This window comes from Meles meles, chromosome 21, assembly GCF_922984935.1.
Source record: "Meles meles chromosome 21, mMelMel3.1 paternal haplotype, whole genome shotgun sequence".
NCBI classification, from domain to species: Eukaryota; Metazoa; Chordata; class Mammalia; order Carnivora; family Mustelidae; genus Meles; species Meles meles.
The window spans coordinates 21435431-21459879 of record NC_060086.1 but is presented as its reverse complement, the minus strand read 5'-3'; the positions used below and the strand labels follow the sequence as shown (position 1 = coordinate 21459879).

Sequence of the window (24449 nt, the reverse complement as noted above, 5' to 3'; positions counted from 1 at the left end):
ATCTCAACATATCATTTAATGTTAACTTCAGCAACCACGTGGGGCTGATGACTGTGTATTAGACACATGGCTCTTGGTGCTCACAGGGCCACGGTGGCCAAATAGAGGAGGCCCTGTCCACAGGGGAAGGGAAATAAGGGCATAAATGAATAATGTTAATTTCAGGTAGTGCTAAGTGTTCTGAAGGTGAGACAGTAAGGCAATGGGAATGAGACCTGGGGGGAAGGAGGCGGAGCTGCTTTGAGTGGTGGGAGGCCTCCCATCAGGGGACCAAAGCCAGAGCAAAGGCCTTGAGGCAGGAACTTGCTTAGAACTTGGTAAACAAAGGAGTGTGTGAGGGGAGGTTCCAGAGATGGGGGGGACCAGGGGCCCTCCCTGGTTCAGATCTTATTCCTGGAGAGAGAGAATAGAGGAATGGTCAGAGCAAAGGCATCAGAGCCAGACCCCCTGGGGCAAATCCTGGCTCCTCCTTTTCTTAGCTGTGTGACGTTGGGCATGTTACGCCACATCTCTGTGCCTTGGTTTCTTCATCCATAAAATGGGGGTAATTATTGTTCAGTTAAGTACATGGAAAGTGCTCAGAATGATTCCTGGTCTTCTTGAGCCTTATACACGTGTCCGCTGTTAGGGTCATTATTGGAGGGTTTTGAGCAGGGGATAATATAGTCTGACGGAGAAATTGAAAAGATCACTCTGGCTGCCGTTTGGAGAATGGATTAGAGGGAACAGGGCGGGGGGTGTGCCCAACGGAGGCTTCTAGCATCGCCTAGCTATGGGTCCTGGTGGCTTGGATGAGGGTCCTGGTGCTTAGGGGGTGCATCACAGGGAGACTCACTTCATTCCAGGACAAAATTTGCATTTCAACAAGGCCTTTGTTTGGGAGAGGAGGGAGAATTTTCAAAGAAACGGCAAAGGAGTGCTCGCTTCGGCAGCACATATACTAAGAAACGGCAAAGGAAAGAGATGAGTTCAGTAACCGCGCACGCACCCCTCACACGCTCCACAGTCATGGACATCCTGCCATTCCGGTTTCACCTACCCCCCGCCACATGTGATTGTTGCTCTCCTGTCACTTCAGTCATAGATTCTTTGGTGTGCCTCTCTAACAGATAAGGAGTTTGCTTTTATATAAGCCCAGTGTCATGACTCTACCAGACGGTAATGACTAATTATGCACTAATAATCATCAAATATCCAGTCCATGTTCAGATATCCCTAATGGTCTCAAAATTGTTTCTTTATGGTTGGTTTGTTTGGATCGGGATATAAACCAAGCCCAAACATGGCAATGGCTTCAAAGTCAAAGGGGCTTCGGTGGGCTGAGTCGGCATGGCCTGGCGGCTGTGCCCCATGGCAGAGTCTGGGCAGCCTCGGGCCTGGGGAACACGGTGGCATCTTAGCAGGATGGCTGGTGAAGGGGACCAACCCAGGTGCATGAGAGTCTTTCTGAGGGTTGACCCCAGACTTGGTCTCAGTCCCTGGCAATCACCAGAGGGTGCTGACCTCTGACCAGAGTCCACACTCAGGGAGGTTAGGGGCATGGTAACCTTGGGAGCCCCAGGAGTCCCGGGTTTGAAGCAGGTCCCCAGCCAGCAGGGGAAACAGATGCTAGCAGAGAATTCAGCCTTTGGAAAGGGGGCCCAACAAGGTGTTCAGGATCCAAGGGGTAGTTTGGGATTCAAGACAAGACCGCTCCCAGCAGGAATGAGAGCACAAATGCAGAACCAGGACGGAAGCGGAGGCCTGTGCACTGTGTTGTGCAAACTATAGCGGGACGAGCAGTAGCAGGGCTGGGCAAGATGTTTGAGTAAGGGAGGGCTGCTCACCCACTATGCAGATGCCAGTCTAGATAAATTCCAGACCCCCTCGGGGGTGAGGCACCCCATCTCCTGCCTCCTGCCCACCTCAGCCAGTATTGATTCAGTAACTGAACCTATTGATTTGAGTAGCAAAAGACAAAAAATCTAATTAAAACTGACTTAAGCACAAAAGGGAGTTTCTCGGCTCATGTAACAGGAGGGTATGGGGTGGCTGGCTTCAGGCACGGCAGGATCCAGGAGCTCATGTGATGTCATCCAGGATCATGTGTCTCTGCTTTCCTCTGTGTTGGCTTCATCCTCAGGTTCCGGAGGGTGGGGGATAGGGGTGGGTACCTAATGACATCAGACTCCTGATTTCAGCAGCCTTTGCAGAAAGAGATTGTCCTCACAAAAGTCCCAGGTCTAGGACCCAGCAACCTGGAGTGAGGCTCATGTTATCCCTCTGAAGGGAGGTTGAGGGAAGGATGGATGCCCCGTGGAAAACTGAAGTGCCATCTGTGAGAAGGGAACATAGGATAAATGATATCTAAACTAGGTATTTTTTTCTTTTTCTTGAGGAACACAGAAGTCACGTGCTGTTGAACTAATTCATCAGCTCCCAGATCTAAACCTTCCCCCAAGCTTAACTTCTGAACCAAGCTTCCATCCTGGCTCCCAGACACTTGTCTTTGGCATTTCTGCCCAGCAAGGCATTGACCCTCCAACCTCACCCACCCAAGCCCAGGCAGGTCTGCCCCAGCCTGCAGCACACATCTGGCTCCCACCTCTGCATCCTGCTCTCTTCCCTCTGCCCCTCGCTGCCAGTCATCCCCAAGTCCTGCTATTTCCATTGCCAAAACCTGTCTCCTTCCAGACCAGCCGCTCCTTCCCCCCTGCCTCCTGCCCACTGACCACCACCACCCCCCCACCCTGAGCAGAACGCATCCCATCTGCTTGCTTCCCTCCCTCATCTGCTCGGCCCCCTGTCTCATCAGCAGAGACTCATCGATCCCCCCACACTCGGCTGTTGTGCTGGGGCCGAGAATCAGACACGCTGTCTGCCCTTGCCAGCTCACACCCAGTCAGGGGAGGTCCAGGGAGATCAAAAGCAAACCACAATTCACTAGGGCCGGTGCAGTGATGGGGGATGAGCTGGGGACAAGCTAGGGGGCCTCAGAGCCACAGAGGGCCTCCGGGGAGAGACACAATCCTGGTAGCTCGTCCTGGTGCATCCTGGCAAGAAGGCTGTGACAGAGACTATGTGCCCACCGACCAGAGGCAGCTCGCAGACACATTTCGGCCGGCTTGTTTGGCATTTGCAAAATTCTTTGAATTGCCAGCTTTTAAACATTGGGGCATTTTGCATTAAAATTGGATTTTTGACTTTACTGAGAGATGAAGACCTGGCGACACCAGGCCACATCCACAGCCAGGAGCTCTGGGGGAGCCAAGTCACCACACCACAGTCCCCACCGCCCCCACTGGTCACAGTGTCCCCCCTGACACAGTGACACACTGTTACACCGCATCGCCTCTCCAGTATATGTGCATGCATGTGGGTGGGGGGACTGCTCCCGGACCCCCAAACTGGCCCCCTGGCTTTTCCATCCCTGTGCAACTTTTATCTCCCTCTGCTCCTAAAACTGTTCTCTTTGCTATGCCTTTGCTCCTGCTGTTTCCAGAATCCAGAATGCCTAGCCTGGCTCAGTATAGACCCCTCCTTTGGGGACTTCGAGGTCCTTTTCTCTTCACACCCAAGCCTCCTGCACACCCCTAGCCTGCCCCATGCCCTTCGGGTGGCCTCCAGCCATGCCCTTCCAGGCACCAAGTCCCACACTTCCTTAGGTGTTCTCAGCTTCCTGAGCTACCGATGCCCCAAACTGGTGCCCACTGGCCAAAGCCATCCTGTGGGTGTACCCCACTCAGTCCTCACAGTGCTGTCCAGCTTGGGGATCACTTGACAACATTTGAAACTTGGCTTTTGAAGAACTGGCACCAGTCTCAGTGTGGCATCCACCAGCTGGTGCTGAGTGGCCCTGGGCACCCTCTGGACTGGGGGGGCGTGTGTTCTCCCCTTAGCACAGGCTCCGCACCACCACCCCAGCACCACCACTGGTACTACAAGTGTCTGAGTTTGTGACCCGTTAATATACAGACTGTCACGAACTCCTTAAGATGAACCTTCCTTTCTTCTTTTGCATCCCACACAGGCCAAGGACCCCCCAAAGCCCCCACCCCCCACGTGTTATGTATTCGATTGAACAAAATTGAAAGAATTGCTTTCTGGGGCCTCAGCCCAGATCTAGGGGAGTCTTGGCCCAGGGGTAGCGAGAGTGATTCTAGGACCCACCCTATGGGGCTTGGGATTCCTCCTCTGCCCGCTGCCAGCCTCTGCCCGTAATGGGGATTGCTGCAGCCTTAGCGGAGCGGGGAGTCTCCAGCCTACACTAGTCCCGAGCACCCAGGCTTGGCCGGGACATACTGTCCAGACAGTGGACTGGGCACAAGACAGTGACAGTAGCTTACATTTCTAGAGCACTAGTCAAAGAGCTACGCATGTATCTGCTCATTTATCCCACCCAGCAGTCCTCTGAGATGGGTGTGACATAATCAGCTCCATTCTACAGAGGGAGAAACTGAGGCACGGGACAGCAGAGCAGCTGACCAGTGGTCACATGACTACCAGGCCATCTGGAGCCCATCACACGCTCTTGCCTTTCAGTAGAGACTGTGGTCACTGGAGAGCCGTGCCCTATCGAGGCAGCGGTCACTGCCCCTCAGCCCTGGCCCCGTGGTGCCAGATGGCCTGAATGTTCCAGAGAGGCCAGAAAGCTCTCGATGTTTAGAAATTGTCAACTGGTTTTGGAAACATGAATTGCTCCGGGAGCTAGCCCAGCCCAGATGTAGCTGTAGGGCCGCCAGTTAGTGACCCAATCTGTCACGTTCCATCCACGTCTGTGGTCCTGCGTCTGTGATGTCGGGGGGACGGGGCCCAGAGTACCTGGCCCAGAGCCCAGCCGGTAGTAGGTGCTTGTCAAATGTCACAGCATCTCACCATCTTCTTCCGGCTTTCTACATCACAAAAACGATTTTCATTGCCCTTCTTCCCCCAGGGACATGTAAAAGGCCATTAAGGTCTCCTCCCCATAAAATATTCAAGTTCAGGTGCTCCAGGAAAGGAGCACGTTCAGTTCCCAGAGCCAGGCCTCAAGACAGATAGGAATTAGGACAGGACTGTTCCCTGTCCTTGAAGATCTACCATCCAGGCAGGGATAGGCTCCAGCTGGTAAGCCCAGCTCTGAGAGCCCAGAGGAGGGGAGGAGGGGGACACGGGGAGGGCCAGGGGATTCCTGGAGAGGTCGACCCTTGAGCCAGGTCCTGAAGCCTGCGCGGTGGGTCCTAGGCAGCAGCAGCTCAATCCCCAAAGCCCCCTACCCCCAGTAAACCTACCATCTGGGGGAATCCCCTCCCAGTCAGCCCAAAGCCCCTGGGTCAAGACAGAACCTGTAGAGTGTGGGATGCCTTTAGTAGGGCCTCCCCGGGTGCTGCATGTGCTCAAGGGAAGAGAGCTAGGTCATTCAACATCCAGGCCAAGGAAGAAAGCAGCCTTGCAAAGTTGATTAAAGTAGATTGAAATAATATTAATATTGTCATATTACAAATGCATGACAGTCTCAACATAGTGAGTCCTCGTCAACTGTAAAGAAGGACAGTGAAGTCAGGGTATGAACAAGGAAGGACGCTCCCACTCACCACAAGCAGAGGAAAGGGTGCACCCTCCCCACCCAGGGCCCAAAGTCACCGCCTCCTGGGCTGAGGAGGGAGCCAGGATGGGGATAGGAGAGAGCGGGTCCACAGGGACTTAGTGAAAGCTAGAAATGGGGCTGGAGGTCCGCCTAGGGCAGGTGATCCTGCCCATGGCCAGGCCTTCCCAGGGTCTGGCTTGTCCCAAAGGGAGATCCCCGTCAGAGTGGCTCCCCACGCACCAGCCGCACAGCCCCCAGGAAGGTTCAGCCTCAGTGTCTTCACTGCAAGACGGGCCCTCACGCCCACCTTGCAGAATTGCTCCAAGGCTGAGTGACATGATGAGGCCTTTTACTTTTTTTTTTCTTTTTTTTTTTTTAATACTTGGAAGCCCCGATAATTTAAGCACCATCAGGCAGGGCCCAAGCCTCCCAGATCCCCACGCCCCCATCACGCCCTGAGGTTCCAACTGCCAGGGCCCCATGCCGCAGCCTGCGTCCCTCCTTCTGTCCCCTCTCTGCCAGACTTCTTGGAGGGAGCTGGGCGACAGACAGCTAGAGGTCAGGCAGTGCCCCAGGCTGTCCATGGAATGTAGACAAACACACTTCAGGAGCCAGACATCTCATTAGGAGAGCCGGGGTGCCCACCTCCTGATGGCGCCAGACCGGAAGTCCTCCCCACCACCCCCATCACCTCTTGAAATGGGAGTGTTTCTGTCTCGCCAGATGTTTCCGTGATGGAAATCGTGCAGAACGAGTCATTGACGCTGCCCTTCTTGAATAGCTGTTTCCTGATTAATTCACAGCACGCACCCGCTCTGCGCCTCCGCTAAACAGAGAACACATCCGTATAAACATGTAAAAGCGAGCTTTGAGAATCGACTTTTCTGACAGTCGGCAAATAGTAGCCTGCCATCCCGCAATTGGATGATTGAAGCCGAGTTCCTGTGGTGTAACACGGGCTTGATGCTTCTTGTTGGAAACTGACAGAAACCTCAGTGGCCGTAACTTGGCGAACTAGAAATCAGTTAGAGCTTCCTAGCCCGGCGGCAGGAAGGCTAAGGACGGGGAATACAGAGATGTGGACACCCCTGGGGTCTCAGAGCCCATATCTCAAACGCAGGTTGGCAGCCAAAGCGTTCATGCTCTTGTAGTTCCAAAGTAATGGTTGAGGGCCATTCACGTGCCGGGCACCTGCTGGGCCCTTGGACGAGACTGGTAGGGCCTCCACTGTCTGGGGCCTGAGATTTGAGTGGGGGAAACAGGATCTAAGCTAAAAGCTCATCAGCAAAACCATTCCAGAGACGGGAGGGAAATCAAATGAGGCGATGGGAGAGAGAGGGGACCGGATGGGTTGGGGGCTCCAGAGAGGGTCAGGAAGATCTTTTGGAAGACAAGAAGGAGCCAACCTTGCAGGTGTCTGGGGCAGAACCCCCCGGCCCTGGGTACAGGTCCCAGGGTGGCCAAGAGCTTTGCAGGATCATGGAGCAGCGACCATACCGGTGTGTGGGGAGTGGGGGCAGGAGAGGGAATGTGACAGGAGCCCAGGTCAGAGAGGTCAGCAGGGGCCCAATCGTATGGGCCTCACTGGCCGCTGAAGGGAGCTGGAATTAATTTCAGTGTCATGGGAGATTGCTGGGTGGTTTTAAGCTAGGGGCTGCCATGAGCTGATATGTTTAAAAAAAAAAAAAAAAAGACTAGCTGCTGTGTAGACAATAAAGTGTGTCTGTGTGGGGCAGGAGCGCAGTGACAGTGCAGAGAGGAAGCAGAGGCCAGTTAGGAGGCTCTGGTCATTGTCTCGGGGAAAGATGGGCACCCCCCACCCCTCCCCACCCCCGGGGCTGACAGGCAGCAGCACATTCAGGGATAAGGGGTCAAAGATTTGGGAGGGGTTTTGGAAGTAGCCCCTGGGGCCTTCTGTCAGATGGGATTTGTAAGTGAGAGAACCAGAGAAATCAAGGAGGACTCCAAGGCTGGGACCATTTTTAAGATGGGCAAAGACCAGGTTTGAGAAAAGTGGATCAAGAATTCTTTTCGGGATGGGGTGCCTGGGTGGCGCAGTTGGCTAAGCGTCCGACCCTTGATTTCGACTCAGGTCATGATCTCAGGGTCCTGGGATCAAGGCCCGCATCTGGCTCCGAGCTCAGCAGGGAGTCTGCCAGAGATTCTCTCTCTCCTTCTCCCTCTGCCCCCACCCTGCTCGAATGCTCTCTCTCTGTCTCTCTCTAAATAAGTCATTTTTTAAAAGATTTTATTTATTTGAGAGTGAGAGAGCACAAGCAAGGGGAAGGGCAGAGAGAGACAAGCAGACTCCCGCTGAGCAGGGAGCCCGACGTGGGGCTCGATCCCTGGACCCCAAGATCATGACCTGAGCCAAAGGCAGACGCTTAACCAACTGAGCCACCCAGGCATCCCTAAATAAATAAATTTTAAAAGAAAAAAAAAGAGAATCCTGTTTGGGGCACATTAATGCTTAGACAGCTGTTTGATACCGCAGAAGACAGGTCTCACCGTCACGGCTTGGTGGAGAGTTCGGTTGGAGATAAAAATAACCAAGAGTCATCAACAGGAAGATGGTATTTAGGGCCTTGGACCTGGACGAGAACCCCCTCCTCCCCCATTGAAGGGTGCGGGAGATCCGGAGGCCTGGGGTTGAGCCCTGGGATAGCCTGAAGCAGTGGAACAGGAAGGCCCCTGGCATTGCAGCCGTGAGAGCCAGAGGCAGCGGGGAGACCAGGCGAGCACAGGGCCCAGAAGCCCAGAAGGAAATCTGTAGAAGGCGGGTAACCTGCTGCACAGACACTACTGAGCCCCAGCTGAGGACTTGCGCGTCTCCCAGCAGATCTCCAAACCAGGACACTCTAGGGGGTGGAAAGTGGGCTTTATGAGTGATTACAGCAGGACAACAGGAGTAAACCCAAACTGTCCCGGACTAACAAGGAAGCTTCTCCACGCCAGCAATTGGTGCCCTTGCCAAGGAGGGATCCACATAGCAGTGGCGGCAAAAGCCTCACGGGGACGAGGCCAAGAGACAAAGGCGGAGGAGCAGCCATGACGGTGACTTTCAGAGTTGAACAGACAAATCTGGGGGTGCCCCCACAACGGGCCCCTCCTCAGCAATGAGAAGGAATAAAACTCTTAATCACACAGCACGGCGAACCTCACTTCTGCCAAGTGAAAGAATTCAGGCCAAGAAGAGTACGCAGTGCAGGATTCCTTTTATATAAAAATTCTAGAAAATACAGAGTAATCTGTAGTGATGGAAAGCGGACACGCCTGGGAGCGGCAGAAGCAGGGAGGGTGGGATTCCCAAGGGGTACCAGGAACCTCTGGGGGCGACTGATGTGTTCATTAGCTTGATTGTGGAGATGATACACCGTAGTGTATATGCACGTGTTGAAACTTCCCACGCCGTGCACTTGAAACACGCACGGTTTACTGTATGCAGTCCGGACTCTATTTCTCCATCAAGCTGTTTTCGAAGGAAGAGCTTTGCTCTAAAGGGGAATGGAGAAACAGGTTAGTGGCGGGAGGAGGCTTGATGATATTTTAAACATGAACAAGGAAACATTCAATGCCTGTGTAGGGGCACAAGGGTTGTGGGGAGGAGGGGATGGGAAGCCTAAGTCAGGGATCCTATCATGAATGTTACGGTAAGTATGTCATGGCAGGGACTTGGGAATGCATCCCATCGGCCTGAGGTTCTCTGCCTTCCATGTGCCAAAGAACCATCCGGAGACCCTGTTACAAGTACAGGGCCACACCACATCCCCTCGGCCCAGCTCCCATCACAGCTGAGGCGGGACAGTCCCTGGGCGTGCTCACAGGGCACCACCTCCAGGGCTTGCAGGTCTCTGCCCTTCGAAAGCCAGTAGCGCCCTCCACTTGTGGGGTAGGGAGTCCGTGCGTCCGGGGCAACCTTCAACAGTGCGGAAGGGGTACGTGGATAAACACCCCGGCCTCCTGCTTTGGGAGGGACACTTCTGAGGTGCGTTCTGTGGGTCCCTGCAAGTGCCCCAGAGGGATGGAGCCCCGTTTGTGTACCGCAGGGACCAGCTCAAAAACTGCTAGGGGGTTTTCTCCTGCTTATCTTACTCTCCCTACTCCCTCTTGAGAACAGCTTCCAAATAAGCAACCTATACTCAACCCTTGCCTCAGGCTCTGCTTTCAGGGCACCCAAAATAGGACACCCACAGAATCGGGCTCTGCATTTCACGTGCACATCAGGCTTTCCCAACGGCAGAGGTCCCAGGAACCATGTATTAAAGAACAGGCAGTGAAGAACAAGAAGCCTTTCACAAAGGGGAGGGACCCGGCCAGCTCTGTTCTTGCAGAGAGTGAACTCTGGCAATGTGAAGTTGAGGTTGAAGGCAGCAAGAGACAAGAAGCAGGCAGACCAATTAGCAGGCTGTTACCAGTGTCCCAGCAGGGAGTAACGGTGCGAAGGCAGCAATCAGGCCGTGTGTGAGCATCCTTTGATTTATAGAGCACAGAAGGGTTCACACAGAAATGACACTAGCTTTATTTAACATCCCGGGCGCTACAGTTGTTGTTTTTTTTTTTTTTTTTAAAGCTCGCGTTTCTAGCATCACACGTTTCTAGCATCCCACATGTTTCTTTTTGATCCCCTCCTTCCTGACTTTGATACGTCAGCCTGATGTTCAATCTTGTGTTTTCAGGATCTTGACATCGGTGCCAAGAACGTGAAGCTTTACGTCAATAAAAATCTCATCTTTGATGGCACGTTAGACAAAGGAGGTGGAGAGGCCCCGGCTGACCAGAGCTTCCCAGTTGGTGTGAAACAGGAGCAGGACGAGAGCAGGGAAAGGGCCCTGGGTGCCCCCTTGGGAGAAAGCAGAGAGGCCTGCAAGATGGCTGGCACAGATGGGGAGCTCTCACCTCCAGCTGGAGCAGTAGCCGATGTGAAAGTTCCTTCCCAGGGAACATTACTTGGTGGAAAAATGAATCCTCCTGACGGCGCGAAGGACAGCTTGTCCAAGTTAGACGAAGGCACGAGCTGCTCGGTAGCCCCAGCTTCGATGGGTGGTACACTGGGGGCTCCCCTGCTCTGCCCACCTGTGGACTGCCCTCCCCTTGACCCAGAGCTCTCTCTGGCCCAACAGCTGGAAAACCTCATGGGCAGAAAAGTCTCCGAGCCGCCAGCGAAAACCCCATTGTGGTTGCAACCTTCTGCCACAGGGAAGGGCAGGAAGCAGGGAGGCAGGACGTCAAAACCATTGTGGCTGAGTCCTGAGAAGAAGCCGCTGGACTGGGAAGGTGGACTTGGATCAGACACCAGCACCGACCCTGTGGGGGAGGCTCCCAGAGAGGCCAAGGTCGGAGAAAAAGGCCCCAGGCGTGAGCCAGGGCGGCTAAACAGCTGGAATGTCCTCACTGGGGAGAGAGCCCAGAAGGTGACCCCCAAAGCCTGTGATGACTTTGACATCTTTAACCAGCCCGTCAGCAGGGAGCACCCTGCTAGTGGGAGGCGGGGCCCGAGGAAGGACACCCTCATCAGCAGTCACAGTGATGGCCCGCCGACCAGCAGAGGTAAGTTCGAGAAGCCTTCAGACCCGAGTGCCATTGTCCCTGAGTGCAGGCCGCTGATTGGCACAGTACCATTTGGCTCCACAAACCTTTGTTTCATCTATGAAGCCAGGGGGTTCTTCTCAACCAGTGGTCACAAATTCGTGGTCTCAGGGGCCATGGAGGTGGCAGCGATGAGCAGAATAGGCAAGACATTCTGCAACTTAATTTTCTCAATTTGTCATTGCCACCAAGTTATTTCCCCTTTGCCCATTTTTCTCACCACGTGGCTTTTCCACTCTAGGCTTTGTTACTCCACCTCTGATGGAGACATCGGTCTCTAGTGACCTCACTGTATTCTTCACCGTACCGTCAGAAACGTAACACGAGTGTGATGATAAACAGCCCTTGGCACTTGCCTAGGTATGGTAGGTACTATAGGGAGTGGTGAGGACTGTGGCACTGGAGAGGCCCAGCCCATCTAAAGCTACTCCACTCAAAATGCCTTCTGGATTCAGCAATGCCTGCCCGATGTGCCAGGTCTCCCTTCTCCTTTTGTAAAGAGAAATCAGAAGCAATATTATTCTTCAGTGTTGGCAATGGATTGTGATTATTTTTAAACCACTATGTAGGTCAAAAAAAAAAATCTGCTGGGAGGACTCACCTGGTGTGTGAACTTTGCTGTAGATTCTATCTGAGGAATCTGAAAGGCCGGGTTTCTAAATATTTGCACTCGGATTTGGCTCCTGGGAGAGTGTCAGACCGTTTGAATCCAGCCTCTGCTACTTCCAGGCTGGGACTTGCAGAGCTGGGGACATCCACTTTCTGAGCCTCGGTGCACTCATCGGTAAAATGGGAATGAACCGCCTCCCTGCCCCTCAGTGTTGCAAGGAATGAATGAGGGGATGGTGTCACATAGCAACTGGAGGCTTGTGTGTGGGAAGTGCCCCGCGAGCCCCAGATCCCAGATCCTCTGAATGGAGCTCCGCCCCACCCCGCACCGCGCAAGCCCAAACCACCTAGGCCTGTGTCCCGGTACCCCATCACCCACCCACACAACGGCGAGTTCTGAAATCCCTCCGAGGCTCAGTTCCCTGATCTGTGACATGACGCCAACCACACCCATCTCCTGGGCGGGCAGAATGAGAGTCTACATGGGCAGCGTTTGGCACAGTGCCAGCCGCAGGTATTAACTGCCCTTGATCGTCGTCCCTCCTCCCACTCCCTGATTCTGCCTCCTGGTGTATGTGTGAAGTCATTGTATCTGTTCCCTAGTGAATCCGGTCAGCATCTAGTCTGTTACCGTCCAGAAGACGGAGCCCTAAGGTCTGCACTCAGCCAGAGTCTACGCTTAGACATGCAGAGACCCCCAAAGTCCCGTAGGGCACGTCCCTCAGACTCAAGGCACCTTTCCACGTAAACAATGGGCTCCCTTCCAGGCAGAGCTTTGCGTACCCCTACCCCCTGCCCCTCCGCCTCCAGGTTCCCCGGCCTTACACATTTCTGCTGCCCACCCCCACTCACCGTGAGACTGGTGTCAGAGAAAGAGCAGAGCAGAAGAACCGAGAAGCTCTTTGAGGGCAGAGACTGTATCTCATCTGTATCGGGATCCCCCGGACCCAGGTGCCCGGCAGGTGGCGGGGGTCCTTTGCAGCGTGGGAGGGATGGTGTAAAGAAGGAACTTCGGTGGCTGGATGCATGGTACGTTTGCGTTAAGCTAGACTCTCACCCAGGCACGTTACTCAAATGATTTCATCCTCACGCCGGCCCCATTTAACGATAAAGAAAATGTGAGGCTTAAGTAACTTTCCTCACGTCCCGTGGCCAGAAAGGGTTAGAGCAGGATCTGAACCCAGGCCATCCTGCTCCAGCATCCACTCCTTGAACCCAATGACACCCCATTTCCGCAGCCACCCCACCGGGGAGAGCCAGGCAAGCCAGAGCCTTACTGGTAAACAGACCCACAGAACCTCTGGGACCTTTGAAGTGATGGGTGTTATTCTAACTTGTCCACATTCAGAAGATTTGGTCTCATTTTAATTTCTTTCCAGGCATTTCGCTGCTTGGCTTAATGACACATTGAAAACCGAGCCCTGGAGATTTAATGCTTGTTAAGCCAGTCATGCTAAAAAGGAAAGTTGCTTAGAAATTTTAAATTACCCATTACATAGAGCCAAATCCCACAGCCGTGCCCTTCAGGAAAGGCGCCGGCCGAGCCCTCCAACGATGCTTGTAGAATGAGTGACTGCCTGAGTTCTTCCCTGGGGCCAGAATCCTGTTGTCACCAAAGGATAGAGCCCAGAAATCCTTTTGTCCAACAAAGCATCTCATTGTAATGTCATCTGCATTTTGGAAGTGTCTGCATCAGGGGTCCGTTGGCTAGAGGTGAATAAGATTGCACCTGCCCCATTTGAGCCCAGGACCTCCAGAGACCGGAGGTGTGGCTGCCCAACACCCAAAATTGGAAGGGAGAAGCAGAAAGCCAGTGGGCTCCCAGGAGACTTATCCCAGCCCACTCCCCAGGGCCGCTGGGCTCTGCCTCTGCCACCTTCCCGCACTCTTCTTCGTGAGATCAGCTTTCTCTGCTCTGTGCACTCGGATTTGGGCAGGAGATGCCCCGTAGCCCGAGTGACCTTTCCCCCCCATGGCTCTTGCTCCCAGAGTCTCAGGGAAGACGCTGATTGGCCAAGGTGGTTTAGGAATCTGCCCCCTGTCCAATCAGCCGCGACCGGAGGCCTATTCACGTTGAACACACATAGGTCTGTTATGTCTCCCTACCTTCATTCTCGTTTCCCGTTTCAGGAGCAATTAGCATATACCTCTCGGTGGTGCCGTTGATTTTTACAAGTTCGAGTTTTGAACTTTGTAGTTCCTGTTTACCTCCACCAAGGGGCTTCAATCCTGTCATCTTATACTGGCAGCTCCCCCTCCCCCAGTCTGTGTTGACTGCAGATTAAAGGAGTGGCTTTCTGATGTCCATTCCAAGCATTCCAAGTGGGCAGGAATGTTGACAAGACAAAGCTTGGATCGCTGCAGCCCCCCGACACTTGGGGACTGGCGAGTGGTGTGTTCTGCTGCAAGACAGAGGGAAACATGAACCCCCAGCCTGCTCTCACATCCAAGAGGTCCAGGAGAAAGCCTGCACCTCTCTGCTTTCAAACCCCCATGTATACATCCCGGGGAGAATAAATCAGAAAGCAGGCACAGAATGAGAAGAGTCCCGCCTCTCTCGCCCACCCAGACCGAGACACACAGGCTGAGTCCCTGACAGACGACGTCTGTTCACTCTCCTCGGCTCACTTACAGACCAACCCAGGCCGTTCATTTCAGTCAATGCGAATCAGATACCAATAAACTGATGTCATGACGATCCATATGGGAGTTCCTTCTGCCAGATGTTAAAGCCTCACACCTGGAGGAAAGGAAGGAACTCCTGGGGTCTTTTTTAATGGCAGATGAGAAGGAGGGGAGGGGAGAGGAGAGGACAGGTGCACGAGAGCTGACAGGTGGAGAGGGGGAGTCCCTCAGCTCCCGGGCCTCAGCCCAGGCGCTGCGTAATGGTGATGCCAGCCGTCCATCGCTGGGCTGGCAAACTTGGACTAAGCACATCTCTGCCACACGTTCTATGCCAGGCGCTGGGACACAGCAGGGAATGGCACAAAGAAGTCCTCCCCCAGGAGGATGGGGCCAAGAAGGGGCAGCACGCGGAGATCAAGGAGAAGAGCATAACTGGCAGAGGGCACAGCAAGGCTAGGCAGGAAGAGACTCGTGTCCATGGAACAGAAAGGCCCACACAGTGGAGCTGATCATTAGGGAGAAGGTGTGAGGGGAGGTTAGAGAAGCCAGCAGGACCACACTGGGTGCCAGGTGGGGGGAGGTTGTGGCGAGGAACTAGATGTTCTTCATTCCCAGCTAATGGAGACAGTAAGCCAGTTGGAGGAGTTGGTGACCAATTCCCTTTCAGGCACACAGTGCATATGTCTGCACCTTCGGAGGGGGCATTGGAACTAGAAGGTGGTGGCTAGGAGAGAGAAGCCAGAACTTGACCTAGAAATTGGAGCAGTGCCTGCCTGGCAACCAGGAGCTGGCAGGGTGAGGTCAAAGAGGGAGGGTTGTACTGAGAGAGGACCAGATGGGGTCGGGCAGAAGCTCAGGATAGGGCTCTGGCCATGGAGAAAGCCCAAAAGTGCAAACACTCCTGAGCCAGCAGACAAGAGACTGTCCAGTGGAAGAGCTTTGCCTGGGATGTCAAGCATGAGGACTGAGAAAAGCTTGAGTACTCAGAGTCATCGTGTACTTGCAGAAAGTCAGCTCAGTGAAGGGTTTTGGGAATTACAGGACTCTTAGGAAGGCAAGGGCTGGAAAGCTGCCAGGGATTTGACTTCAGGCATGGCTACAACCTGGGGCTCAGATGACGTCATCAGGACTCTCTCTCCATCTCCTGGCCCACATTCCCTGTGTTGGCTTCATTGTCAGGCAGGCTTCCCCGAAAGTGTAGCAAATCGACCACCTGTACTGCACACCTACGTCCAATGTCCTGCCACCTGGAGGCGCCAGTCTAAACAGAGCCCCTCCTCTCTAGTTCCTTTCCCAGCCTGGAAGGATGCTGTCAGCACTTGCTTAATCTGGATGGTGGGGGTGGGGGGGGGTGATCCCCAAAAGAAGATCAGGAGAGGGGCAGGTGGGGCTTGGGTGGGCCAAACCAGTAACTCCACAACGGGACCCCAGGTTGCAGGTGTTGAGGGAGGGTAGAAGCGAGGAGGGCACAGGGGCGGCAGCCGAGGGAGCGAGGAAATCAGGTGCAGTTAGAGGAAGCCACGAGATCAGGCCTGGCTTCCTTTTTTCTTTCCAGTAGGAGAGATTTATGCGAGTCTGTAGGTGGAGAGAGGGCAAGGTGCCAGTGGGGAAGGGGTGATGGAGGGTTCTGGAGAGAGAGGGTAATTGATGGAGCCAGGTCCCCCAGGAGACAGGCGGAAAAATGGAGTGTGGGGCACAGTCCAATAAGAAAGGAGGAGAAACAGAACGTCAGTGTCATCAGCTGCTGTTTTTCCAGAATGACACCCTGACATGGCAGTTAGCCATGGCATGGCTGTGAGGACAGGCCACTGTGGGGGCGCCGGCTGGGGCTTTACTGTTCTACAAGGAGAAGACTGTGGCCTTTAGAGCCACCCTCTGAGGGCCAGGCCTGCACTCTCCACGTGCTGGGGACGCAGGCTTCTGTTCTCGAAGCCAGCCTAGCCACACATAGGGGTACACTCTGACCTGTGTCATCGGTGTCCCTTATAGCACTTTCGCCTGATTATAAAATAATACATCTGGAGAACTTAAAAGATCAGGGGACCAAGAAGCTAGAAGTCTTTTCTCTCCACTACCCAGAGAGGAGCGTATTAACATGTCGGCGCGCACAGCCCTGGCCAGGGTCTGCCGCAGCCCAGAGAGCGCGTACCGGGCTTTTTTTCCCATCCAACATTTTCACGAGCGTTCCACCTGCCGTTAGACAGCCTTTGAACACCCCGTCCGAGTCACATGATGCGACAGCCTCTGAGCCGCCCCGCTGGTTGCTGACTCGGGCATCGCCCCCTCCACCCCTCTCCACCCCCACCCGTCCTGTGAGTCTCTGACATGCAGAATGGCTTCCTGCAAAGGTCCTCTCACACAACAAAAAGGTCTGCCCTTGGCTTGCATGGGGGTGTGGGAGGGGGTCTCAGAGAATTCTCTCAGAGAATCCAAGGTATATTGAAAACTGCTTTGCTTTTGGCAAAACAACCAGATTCTAGACTTGGGTAGCCATAATCGATTTTTTTTACCAACCTGAATGTTGGCGTGTGACAGGTGGCCCCAACGGTCCCCAGGCAGGGTAGACAATTAACATCCTGGTCCCACCTGTCCAAGGCCCATGGGGCCTCCAGGCATTGTGAGAGAGCCAAGAGCAACCACCCTGATTTCTAGAATGTCCCCCTTAGGGCGACCCTCACCTACCCGAGAGCCCCCCCCCCCCCCCCAGTTGGGACCATCCATAAAGATTCCCTGCTTGCACACAGGCCACTAATGGGGCTCCACCTGTCCTGTGTTTTTCCAGAAGACACCCGGTCCACCAAGACGCCGCCGCGGTCCCGGTGGTGCAGTGAGCAGGAGCATTTGCTGCATGAGTCCTGGGACTCCCTCAGTGCCTTTGACCGCTCCCACCGCGGACGCATCTCCAACATGGAACTGCAGGGGGACATCCTGGATGAGTTTCTGCGGCAGCAGAAGGACAGCCGCCACGGTGACCAGCTGCCCCCCAGGAAGGAGGAGAAGCTGGAGCCAAGGAGAGGGCTGGACGACAGCTCCACAGAGACAGACGATGGCAGCGACTTCGAAATCCCCGTCTTGCCTTATGGACGGCACCTGGTCATTGAAATCAAGTCGACGTGGGGGGACAGGCATTATGTCGGCCTTAACGGAATAGAAATATTCAGTTCTGAGGGGGAGCCAGTGCAGATCGCGAACATTCGTGCGGACCCCCCTGACATCAATGTTTTACCAGCCTACAGGAAAGACCCCCGCGTGGTCACCAACCTCATCGACGGGGTGAACAGGACCCAGGACGACATGCACGTCTGGCTGGCCCCTTTCACCCTGGGCAAGCCTCACTCCATCTCCATAGACTTCGTGCATCCTTGCCAAGTCGCCCTGATCCGGATTTGGAACTACAATAAATCTCGGATACATTCCTTCCGTGGCGTGAAGGACATCACCATGCTGTTAGATACGCAGTGCATCTTTAAAGGAGAAATCGCCAAGGCCTCGGGGACCCTGACGGGAGGTAGAGTATGTCCATAAGAATGTTCTGGAAGCCCCTACCTGCTACCCACTGAGGCTCTGAGGAAAAACTAGCCAGTGACAGATGGGTCTCTCCTCTTCCTGGGCCTGGCTCACTCCTCGCTTTTTGCAGTGTGGGGGGTGCACGAGCTGACCTCATTTACACCCCTCCCCTGGGCACCGGCCTTACTCAGCTTCCCTAGCACCTGAGTCAGAGAAGGGGGAATTCTTCTGCAGCGAGTTCTTGAGGGGCTCTCTCCCAGGAGAGCCTGTGGTGCAAGGAGGGAGACGGGATAGGAACCGGGAGACGCCAGGCAAGAATAGTGGTTGGGGGAGGCTGAGTCTCACCCTGATCCCAAAGGGAGCTCTGGAGCATAAGTTGCAGGATCTGTCCTGCCTTAAGGCAGAGCATCAGGGCTCCCCGGGTTGGGGGTGTAACTCCCACGCCCTTCCAGGCAAGCCTCCAGCCCCCAAAAAGGGATCAGCAGGCACCTGGGTGGGGCCCCAACAGCATCTGCTGCGTCTCCTCCCCCACACCTAAGAAGCATCTCTCATTTCCCAATGGATCACAATGACACTAGTTACGTTAGATCCGTTCATTAGGTCTAAGTGGTTCCTCGGGCATGTGAATTTCACTTGCAAGTGCGTGAATAATAACAAGGAAGGCTTCCTAACACAAATCAGGAGCTGTCCAGTGGGTGGGGATTTACAGCACAGAGATTGATGGGTCTGGGTTCCCGCTCTCCAGACTACTGGGATTTGGGGCCGGGTGACTCTTCTTGTCTCCGTGGTATCCCATCCAGCCCCAGAGCACTTTGGAGACACCATCTTATTCACAACCGATGAGGACATTCTGGAGGCCATATTCTGCTCAGATGAGACATTTGACATGGACCCGGAGAGCCCCTACAGCCTGCAGAGGGAGGAGACGCCCAGGAGACCGAGCACTGCCGGCAGCGAGGGAGAAGACAGGCCCTACACCCAGGCCGGCCCGTGGGCTGAGGACCGGGTAGGACTGGCAGGGAGGGGAGCCCCACCCCCACCCCCAGAGAGATTTCTCCTCCTGACTCCGCGTGCAGCAGGAGGAATGAAGATGGATAGCCTTTAAGCTGTTGGTGCTACTGTTTTGACATTTCCCATTTTTCTACTTCATTTTTTGGTCCTCTATGTCATATTTCATTCTCTAATTATGTTTTATTTTTTTATTTTTTTTAAAGCAAAGTGAAGAAAGTATTCAAATTTTAATCAAAGCTAGGAGAAATCAGTTCTGCGTCATCTCTGTAATTTAGAGGTTGGTAGTCTCGGGGGAATTTTTGCTTTGGGTTGTGTTTTGATCACTCACTGTTGTTTTTGATGGAGAGGACTAGAAACACTTTGAATAGGCAGGCTTAGAATTAAAATAATGATCATCTCAGCCCTGGTTTCCCGTACACGTGTGGTGATCCAGGGGTGGAGCTCCATGTTGTCTCACATGAACTACCCTTGCAGGTAGAGACCATCAATATCCCCATTTAGGAAACCAAGGCTCCGATTGGTTAAGTGACTTGCCCAAGGACACACAGCGGGAGAGTAATCAGGCTAGAACTTGAATGCATGACTCCAAAGTCTGTGTTTTTAACTTGATAAAGCAATTAAAAATATATATATATATATTTATTTGGGAGAGAGCGTGAGAGAGAACATAAGATGGAAGAAGGTCAGAGGGAGAAGCAGACTCCCCTCGGAGCTGGGAGCCTGATGCGGGACCCTGGGATAATGACCTGAGCTGAAGGCAGTTGCTTAACCAACTGAGCCACCCAGGCACCCAATAAAGCAATTTTTTAAGAAATAAAAGATGACCCTCAGGGAAAGGACTCATCCAAGTAAAGGATCGGGAATCTGGAGACCCAGGGCCCCCATGGATGGCCTTGAGGCCCTAAGGAGAAAGAGGAGATGGTTACAGAGGGTGGGGGAGGGGAGTGGGGACAGCTGGAAACCGAAGGACAGAAGGCAGGTCCTGGCAAGGTCATGAGGCTGTTGGGGTGCAGGTCCCCCGGTGTTGAGTGGGGGGTGAGAGCCCACAGGGGCCAGGCAGGGTTTGGTGCAAGACTGAGGGTTACTGAGCTCCCTGCTTCTCAGGACAGACAGGAGTTGCTAGGTCATGTTGACAGTTGTCCTGATTTTTCTCGCGAGAAGCCAGAAATCTGGGTTTTTGTGGGAAATGTCCCAATTAAAAACTGTTAGCAACGAAATGGGAAAGCTCTCAAACCTTCTGTGAGCCCCAGCACGTCTGTGGTCTGGATTGGATCCATAGGTGTCCAGTCGGGAGCTGACCTTGAAGCCTTTCATGTGCCTAGCCCTTTCCAAATGCTTCTAATGATCTCTGATCACGTCCAGCCTGTGAGGGACAGGGAGGAATCCTTCATTCTGTCTCTGAGACAGGGAACCCAAGTCCCTGTCACCCCTAGAAAGTGACAGGGCTGGAGCTGCATCCTACCTGTCTGGGTACGCAGCTCAGCGCACCCACCAGGGAGAGATCCCGAAGGCCTGGGAAGGCAAGGAGGCAGGGAAGGCAAGAGAAGGCACGGGGGTGCCAGGCAGTGGTCTCTCCCTGGTGACCCGAGATTGCTCAGCATCGTGGATCCTCCTGGCAGGCCATCTTCCTCACCCTTCTCCCCACAGCCAGGCAAGGAAGGGCCTCAGGGGCCAAGCCGAGGGCACTGTTGTTCCTGGGACCGAAACACCATCCCCACCAAAACTCTTACGTCCGGGCAACCGGCTTCCCATCCTTTCGCTTCTTAGCTTCCTCGTCTGGGACGTAGTAAAGGCTCTTTTGTCCCAGCTTACAGTGTAGAGGTCTAATGAGCCAAATGTATACACTGCGGTGTGCCTGCCCACGCTGACTGCCTCTGGATCGGGGCTGCGTCATCCTGGCTTCCCACACCAGTTGGGTTGAGAGCCACTCCCTGCAGTTGAATTTTTCCCCCTTCCTTCCTTTCCTCCATCCCTCCCCTGACCTTTCTCCCTCCCTCCTTCCTCCAGCTCCCTAGGTACACATCTGTTGGGTCCTTCCCTGTTCCAGAAAATCTGATCACCTTAGCTGGTGGTGTCAGACTCCTAGCCTAACCATAAGAGCGGCTGGCGGGGACTCAGACGAGAAAGGGGGGTTTCTGGGTCTGCCCGTGTTACCCATCCTGGAGTTTCCACAGCGGCAGACAATGCAAGAAAAGACAGAAGAGGTTACCTGGGGCTCGGGGTGCATAACAGCATTGGGGAGAATGGCCAACCAGCTGTGCAGGTATCACTAAAATCACCTCCTTTCCCTCTGCTCCTCCCCCAACCCGCACACAGGTCCTAGAACTCGAGCTGCCATGCCTTCCGCCTGCCCCCGAAGTAACCACGCCAGAGCCAGGCATCTATCACGGGATCTGTGAGTATCCTCTCTGGGGACAGTGTCCAGGGGCAGGAGGACCATCAGGGGCCAGGGTGAGTCATGGCCCACTTGGGGCAGGGATTCCCTTGGACAGTTGGGCAGGTTGTACATTGTACAGAGATGCCAAGCCGCGGGAGGAGTGGGGGCTGACACAGCCCAGACTGGGATCACTGGCCCCGCCAGGTCCACATCACTTCGGAGGAGGGCTACCTCTATGCAGTAGGCCTTTCCAGAAGGGCACTCAAATGCAGGCGCGTGCGCAAGGAAAACAGGCCTCTTCCCTGTTCCAGGTGGGGCGGGGGAGGCAGGAAGCCTTGCCCAGGGTGCTGGGTCTTCTGAGAAGACAGAAATCTGGATATTTATGTGAAACCTCCAAATCTTTAAGTGTTGGTGACTAATTTTATAATATTTTAAAACACCCTATGAGCCAAACAAAACACGTATGTTCAGCCAGCCCGCTGCCAGTTTGTGGCCTCTAAGCAGATCCCATCTGGGCTTCACTGAGTCCATTCCCTCTTCTTTTCCCTGCTGACCCTTCCAGCCAGCTTCTCCCTCACTCCGTGCGCCGGCCCTCCAGCACCTGCGCTGTGTCCTGGGGCATCTTGGGGCCCGAGGTCTGGCTCACTGATCTGCCTCCCCCTCCTTGTTAAGGAGACTGTCAGCCCTCTGTTTGCAGTCACGCCAGCTGGAGTCCCCTGGGGCGTGCTCTTGAGGGAGGGTGGCAAGTGGGCAGGGCAGAGGGAGGGATTGGGCCTCGTGCAGTCCCTTCAAGGCCTCTGCCAGCTCTGGAGCTGCAAAGACCCCTTGGAGAGGTCTTGAGTGAGGGGCCCAGGTCTTTCTACGCCTGTATCTACATGTCTCGGGATGTGGGCTGTGCCTAGGAGGGGCAAGGCCAAGGGCAGTGCACCCTGTGAGCCCTCAGCCCTAAGCACTCTGCTCCACTGAAGGAATGAGCCCTTCTGTCCCAGGGGTGGACGTGGGACCCGGGCAGCGCCCACAGCATCCTTACACCCCCTCTGGAGGCTTCGCTGTCACCTACCTCCTCCTCAGGAAGCCCACCCATGTAGGAAGGACCTTCTCCCTCTAGCAAGGACCATCTCTCCCTCCCTACTGCACAAAGACAGTTTCCCTCTTAGAAGAAGGAAGATGCCTTACTTTGAAACCTCCCAGCTCCTTACATTCCAGAACACTCACATTCTCTCAATGACTCCGAGACTGTCGCAGAATTGCTAGATAACTAGCCTCCAGCAGGCAAGAGCCCGGTTTGGGGCTTGGTTTCATCTCCCACGCATGCACTGTACTGAGGCTTCCCCTGCCTTATCTCCCCGACCACTCAGTTCTTATTCCGTCCAGCGGTGCAAATGACGTCATCAGGCATTGGTGTCTCCCTCCCGCCCTCTGCCCTGTGTCATTCTCTCTCTCACCTTTCCTCCCATTGGGACGTCTTCCACGCAAGAACTTCTGTTCCCACTGAGGCCAACGGTGGGCCGGGAATCAGGTCTCCCGGGTCTGGCTTGGATCACGTGCCCATCCATAAACCAATCACCGTGGCTCCCCGCTGCAGGGCGGGGGCAGAGGTGAGATGCTGAACACGGATTGGCCAGGCCTGGGTCAGAGACCATCCCCAGAGCCCCAGGCGAGGGGTCAGCGCACCCCCTACCCCGTCACGCTCTTGCTGGGGGTGTGAGTGCCACAGCCAGGAAGGAAAGGGAGGAACGAAGGTTGGCCCGGAAGCAGCCACTGTCCCCTTCATCTGATGATTTCCCCAAAGATGCTATCTGTAAATGTCCTTCCTGCTGAACCGGCTTCTGACCTTTCTCAGCAATGTATTCCAATCCCTTCGGGAGTGATGGCCAGGAGCAGAGCTCATAGCCCTTTTGGCTGTAAGGAACCCGTGGTGTGTCTGCTTCTCTACCCAGTATTAAGAAGAACCTCCTGACCAAGCATTTCTCCACTTTTGGAGGCGTGTGATTTCCGAATCGCTCTTCTCTGAACCTTTTTGTTCCCCTGCCCCCCCCCCCCCCCCCCCCGTGTTTAAATTCCTAAACCCACTTCTCCAGCCTGTGCAAATGGAGAGGACTTTGATAACGTGACCCGGGGGGAATGTGCCAGGGTTGGTAAATATGGCCAATCCTATTAATGTTTTGAAAGGGGATATATGACTTGCTAATTTGCAGATGACACTAATTTTGGGCGTTTTGCAAATATCAGCAGTGATGAATAGGAAAGTAGCTGAGAGAGTTGAAACGTGGGAGAGAAATAACAAAATTAATTTCCATTTATATAAATACTAATTGATACACCAGAGGAAAATGAATATGGAACGTGAATATTAGCTCAAACAGGAGAGCGGGTGCTTTTGGAGCAACCCCAAATTAGATGTCCTTGCAGCTCGGTGTGCCAGGCCAGCAAAGGGGCGGCTGGGGAGAGGCTGGCGGGGGAAAGGGGGACGCTCCTGTTTTCCCCCTGGAAGAGGTGACATTTCTCCCTCCCAGCGATCCCCTCATCCAAATCCACTCCCTCCTCTCCCTCTGTGCACTCTGCCTCTTGGGATTGGTACCCACAGCCACTCTGTCGCCTGGGTCAAAAACGTCGTCTCTTTCTCTCACTTCTGCACAAGCCACTGAGCATCCTGGCAGTACCGTCTTCAAAACAGGTCCTGCATCTGGCCACTTCCCTCCGTTTTCAGAAGGGCCACCCCTTGTCCAGTGTACCTTGTATCACAACAGCCTCCTCCCTGGTCACCCTGGAGAGCCCAACCCCCAACCCAAGTGAGGGGATCGAGTCAGCCCCCTCCTTTAAAGTCTAACCCTCCAGAGGCTCTCCACCATGGAGAGAAGAAAATCCAGACTTCATGGCGTGGTCTAGGCTGTACCCAGCCCTTCTGACCTCATTTTCCTCCACTGCCGTCCCTTGGTCACTCAGTTATTTGTTCCCATCCCAGAGCCTGTGCCCTTGCCGTCCTCTCAGCCTGGAATGTTCTTCCAGGAATACTGAGGAATGGCAGCCTCCTACTCATCACCCGGGTCTCAGCTCCCGTACCACCAACCTCAGAGAGGCCCTCCCTGACCACCCCCTGCTACTCCCCTCAGTCATTCCCTACCCATGCCTTCTTGTCTTCATGGCATTCATTACTCTCTGGAACTATCCTTTGTCTATTATGGGCTG

The 24449-nt window shown here is 54.3% G+C and overlaps 1 protein-coding gene across 3 annotated transcripts in view; it reads left to right on the top strand.

The window, feature by feature from the left end:
- The window catches only part of LOC123933718 (katanin interacting protein), a 179071-nt gene that overhangs the window by 135082 nt on the left and 19540 nt on the right, over positions 1 to 24449 (top strand). For all 3 annotated transcript variants that reach the window (XM_045993193.1, XM_045993195.1, XM_045993194.1), the window contains 4 exons: positions 10222 to 11092; positions 17148 to 17873; positions 18673 to 18878; positions 21200 to 21278. In XM_045993193.1, the coding sequence (XP_045849149.1) occupies positions 10222 to 11092; positions 17148 to 17873; positions 18673 to 18878; positions 21200 to 21278 (1882 nt within the window). The remainder of the gene's footprint in view (positions 1 to 10221; positions 11093 to 17147; positions 17874 to 18672; positions 18879 to 21199; positions 21279 to 24449) is intronic.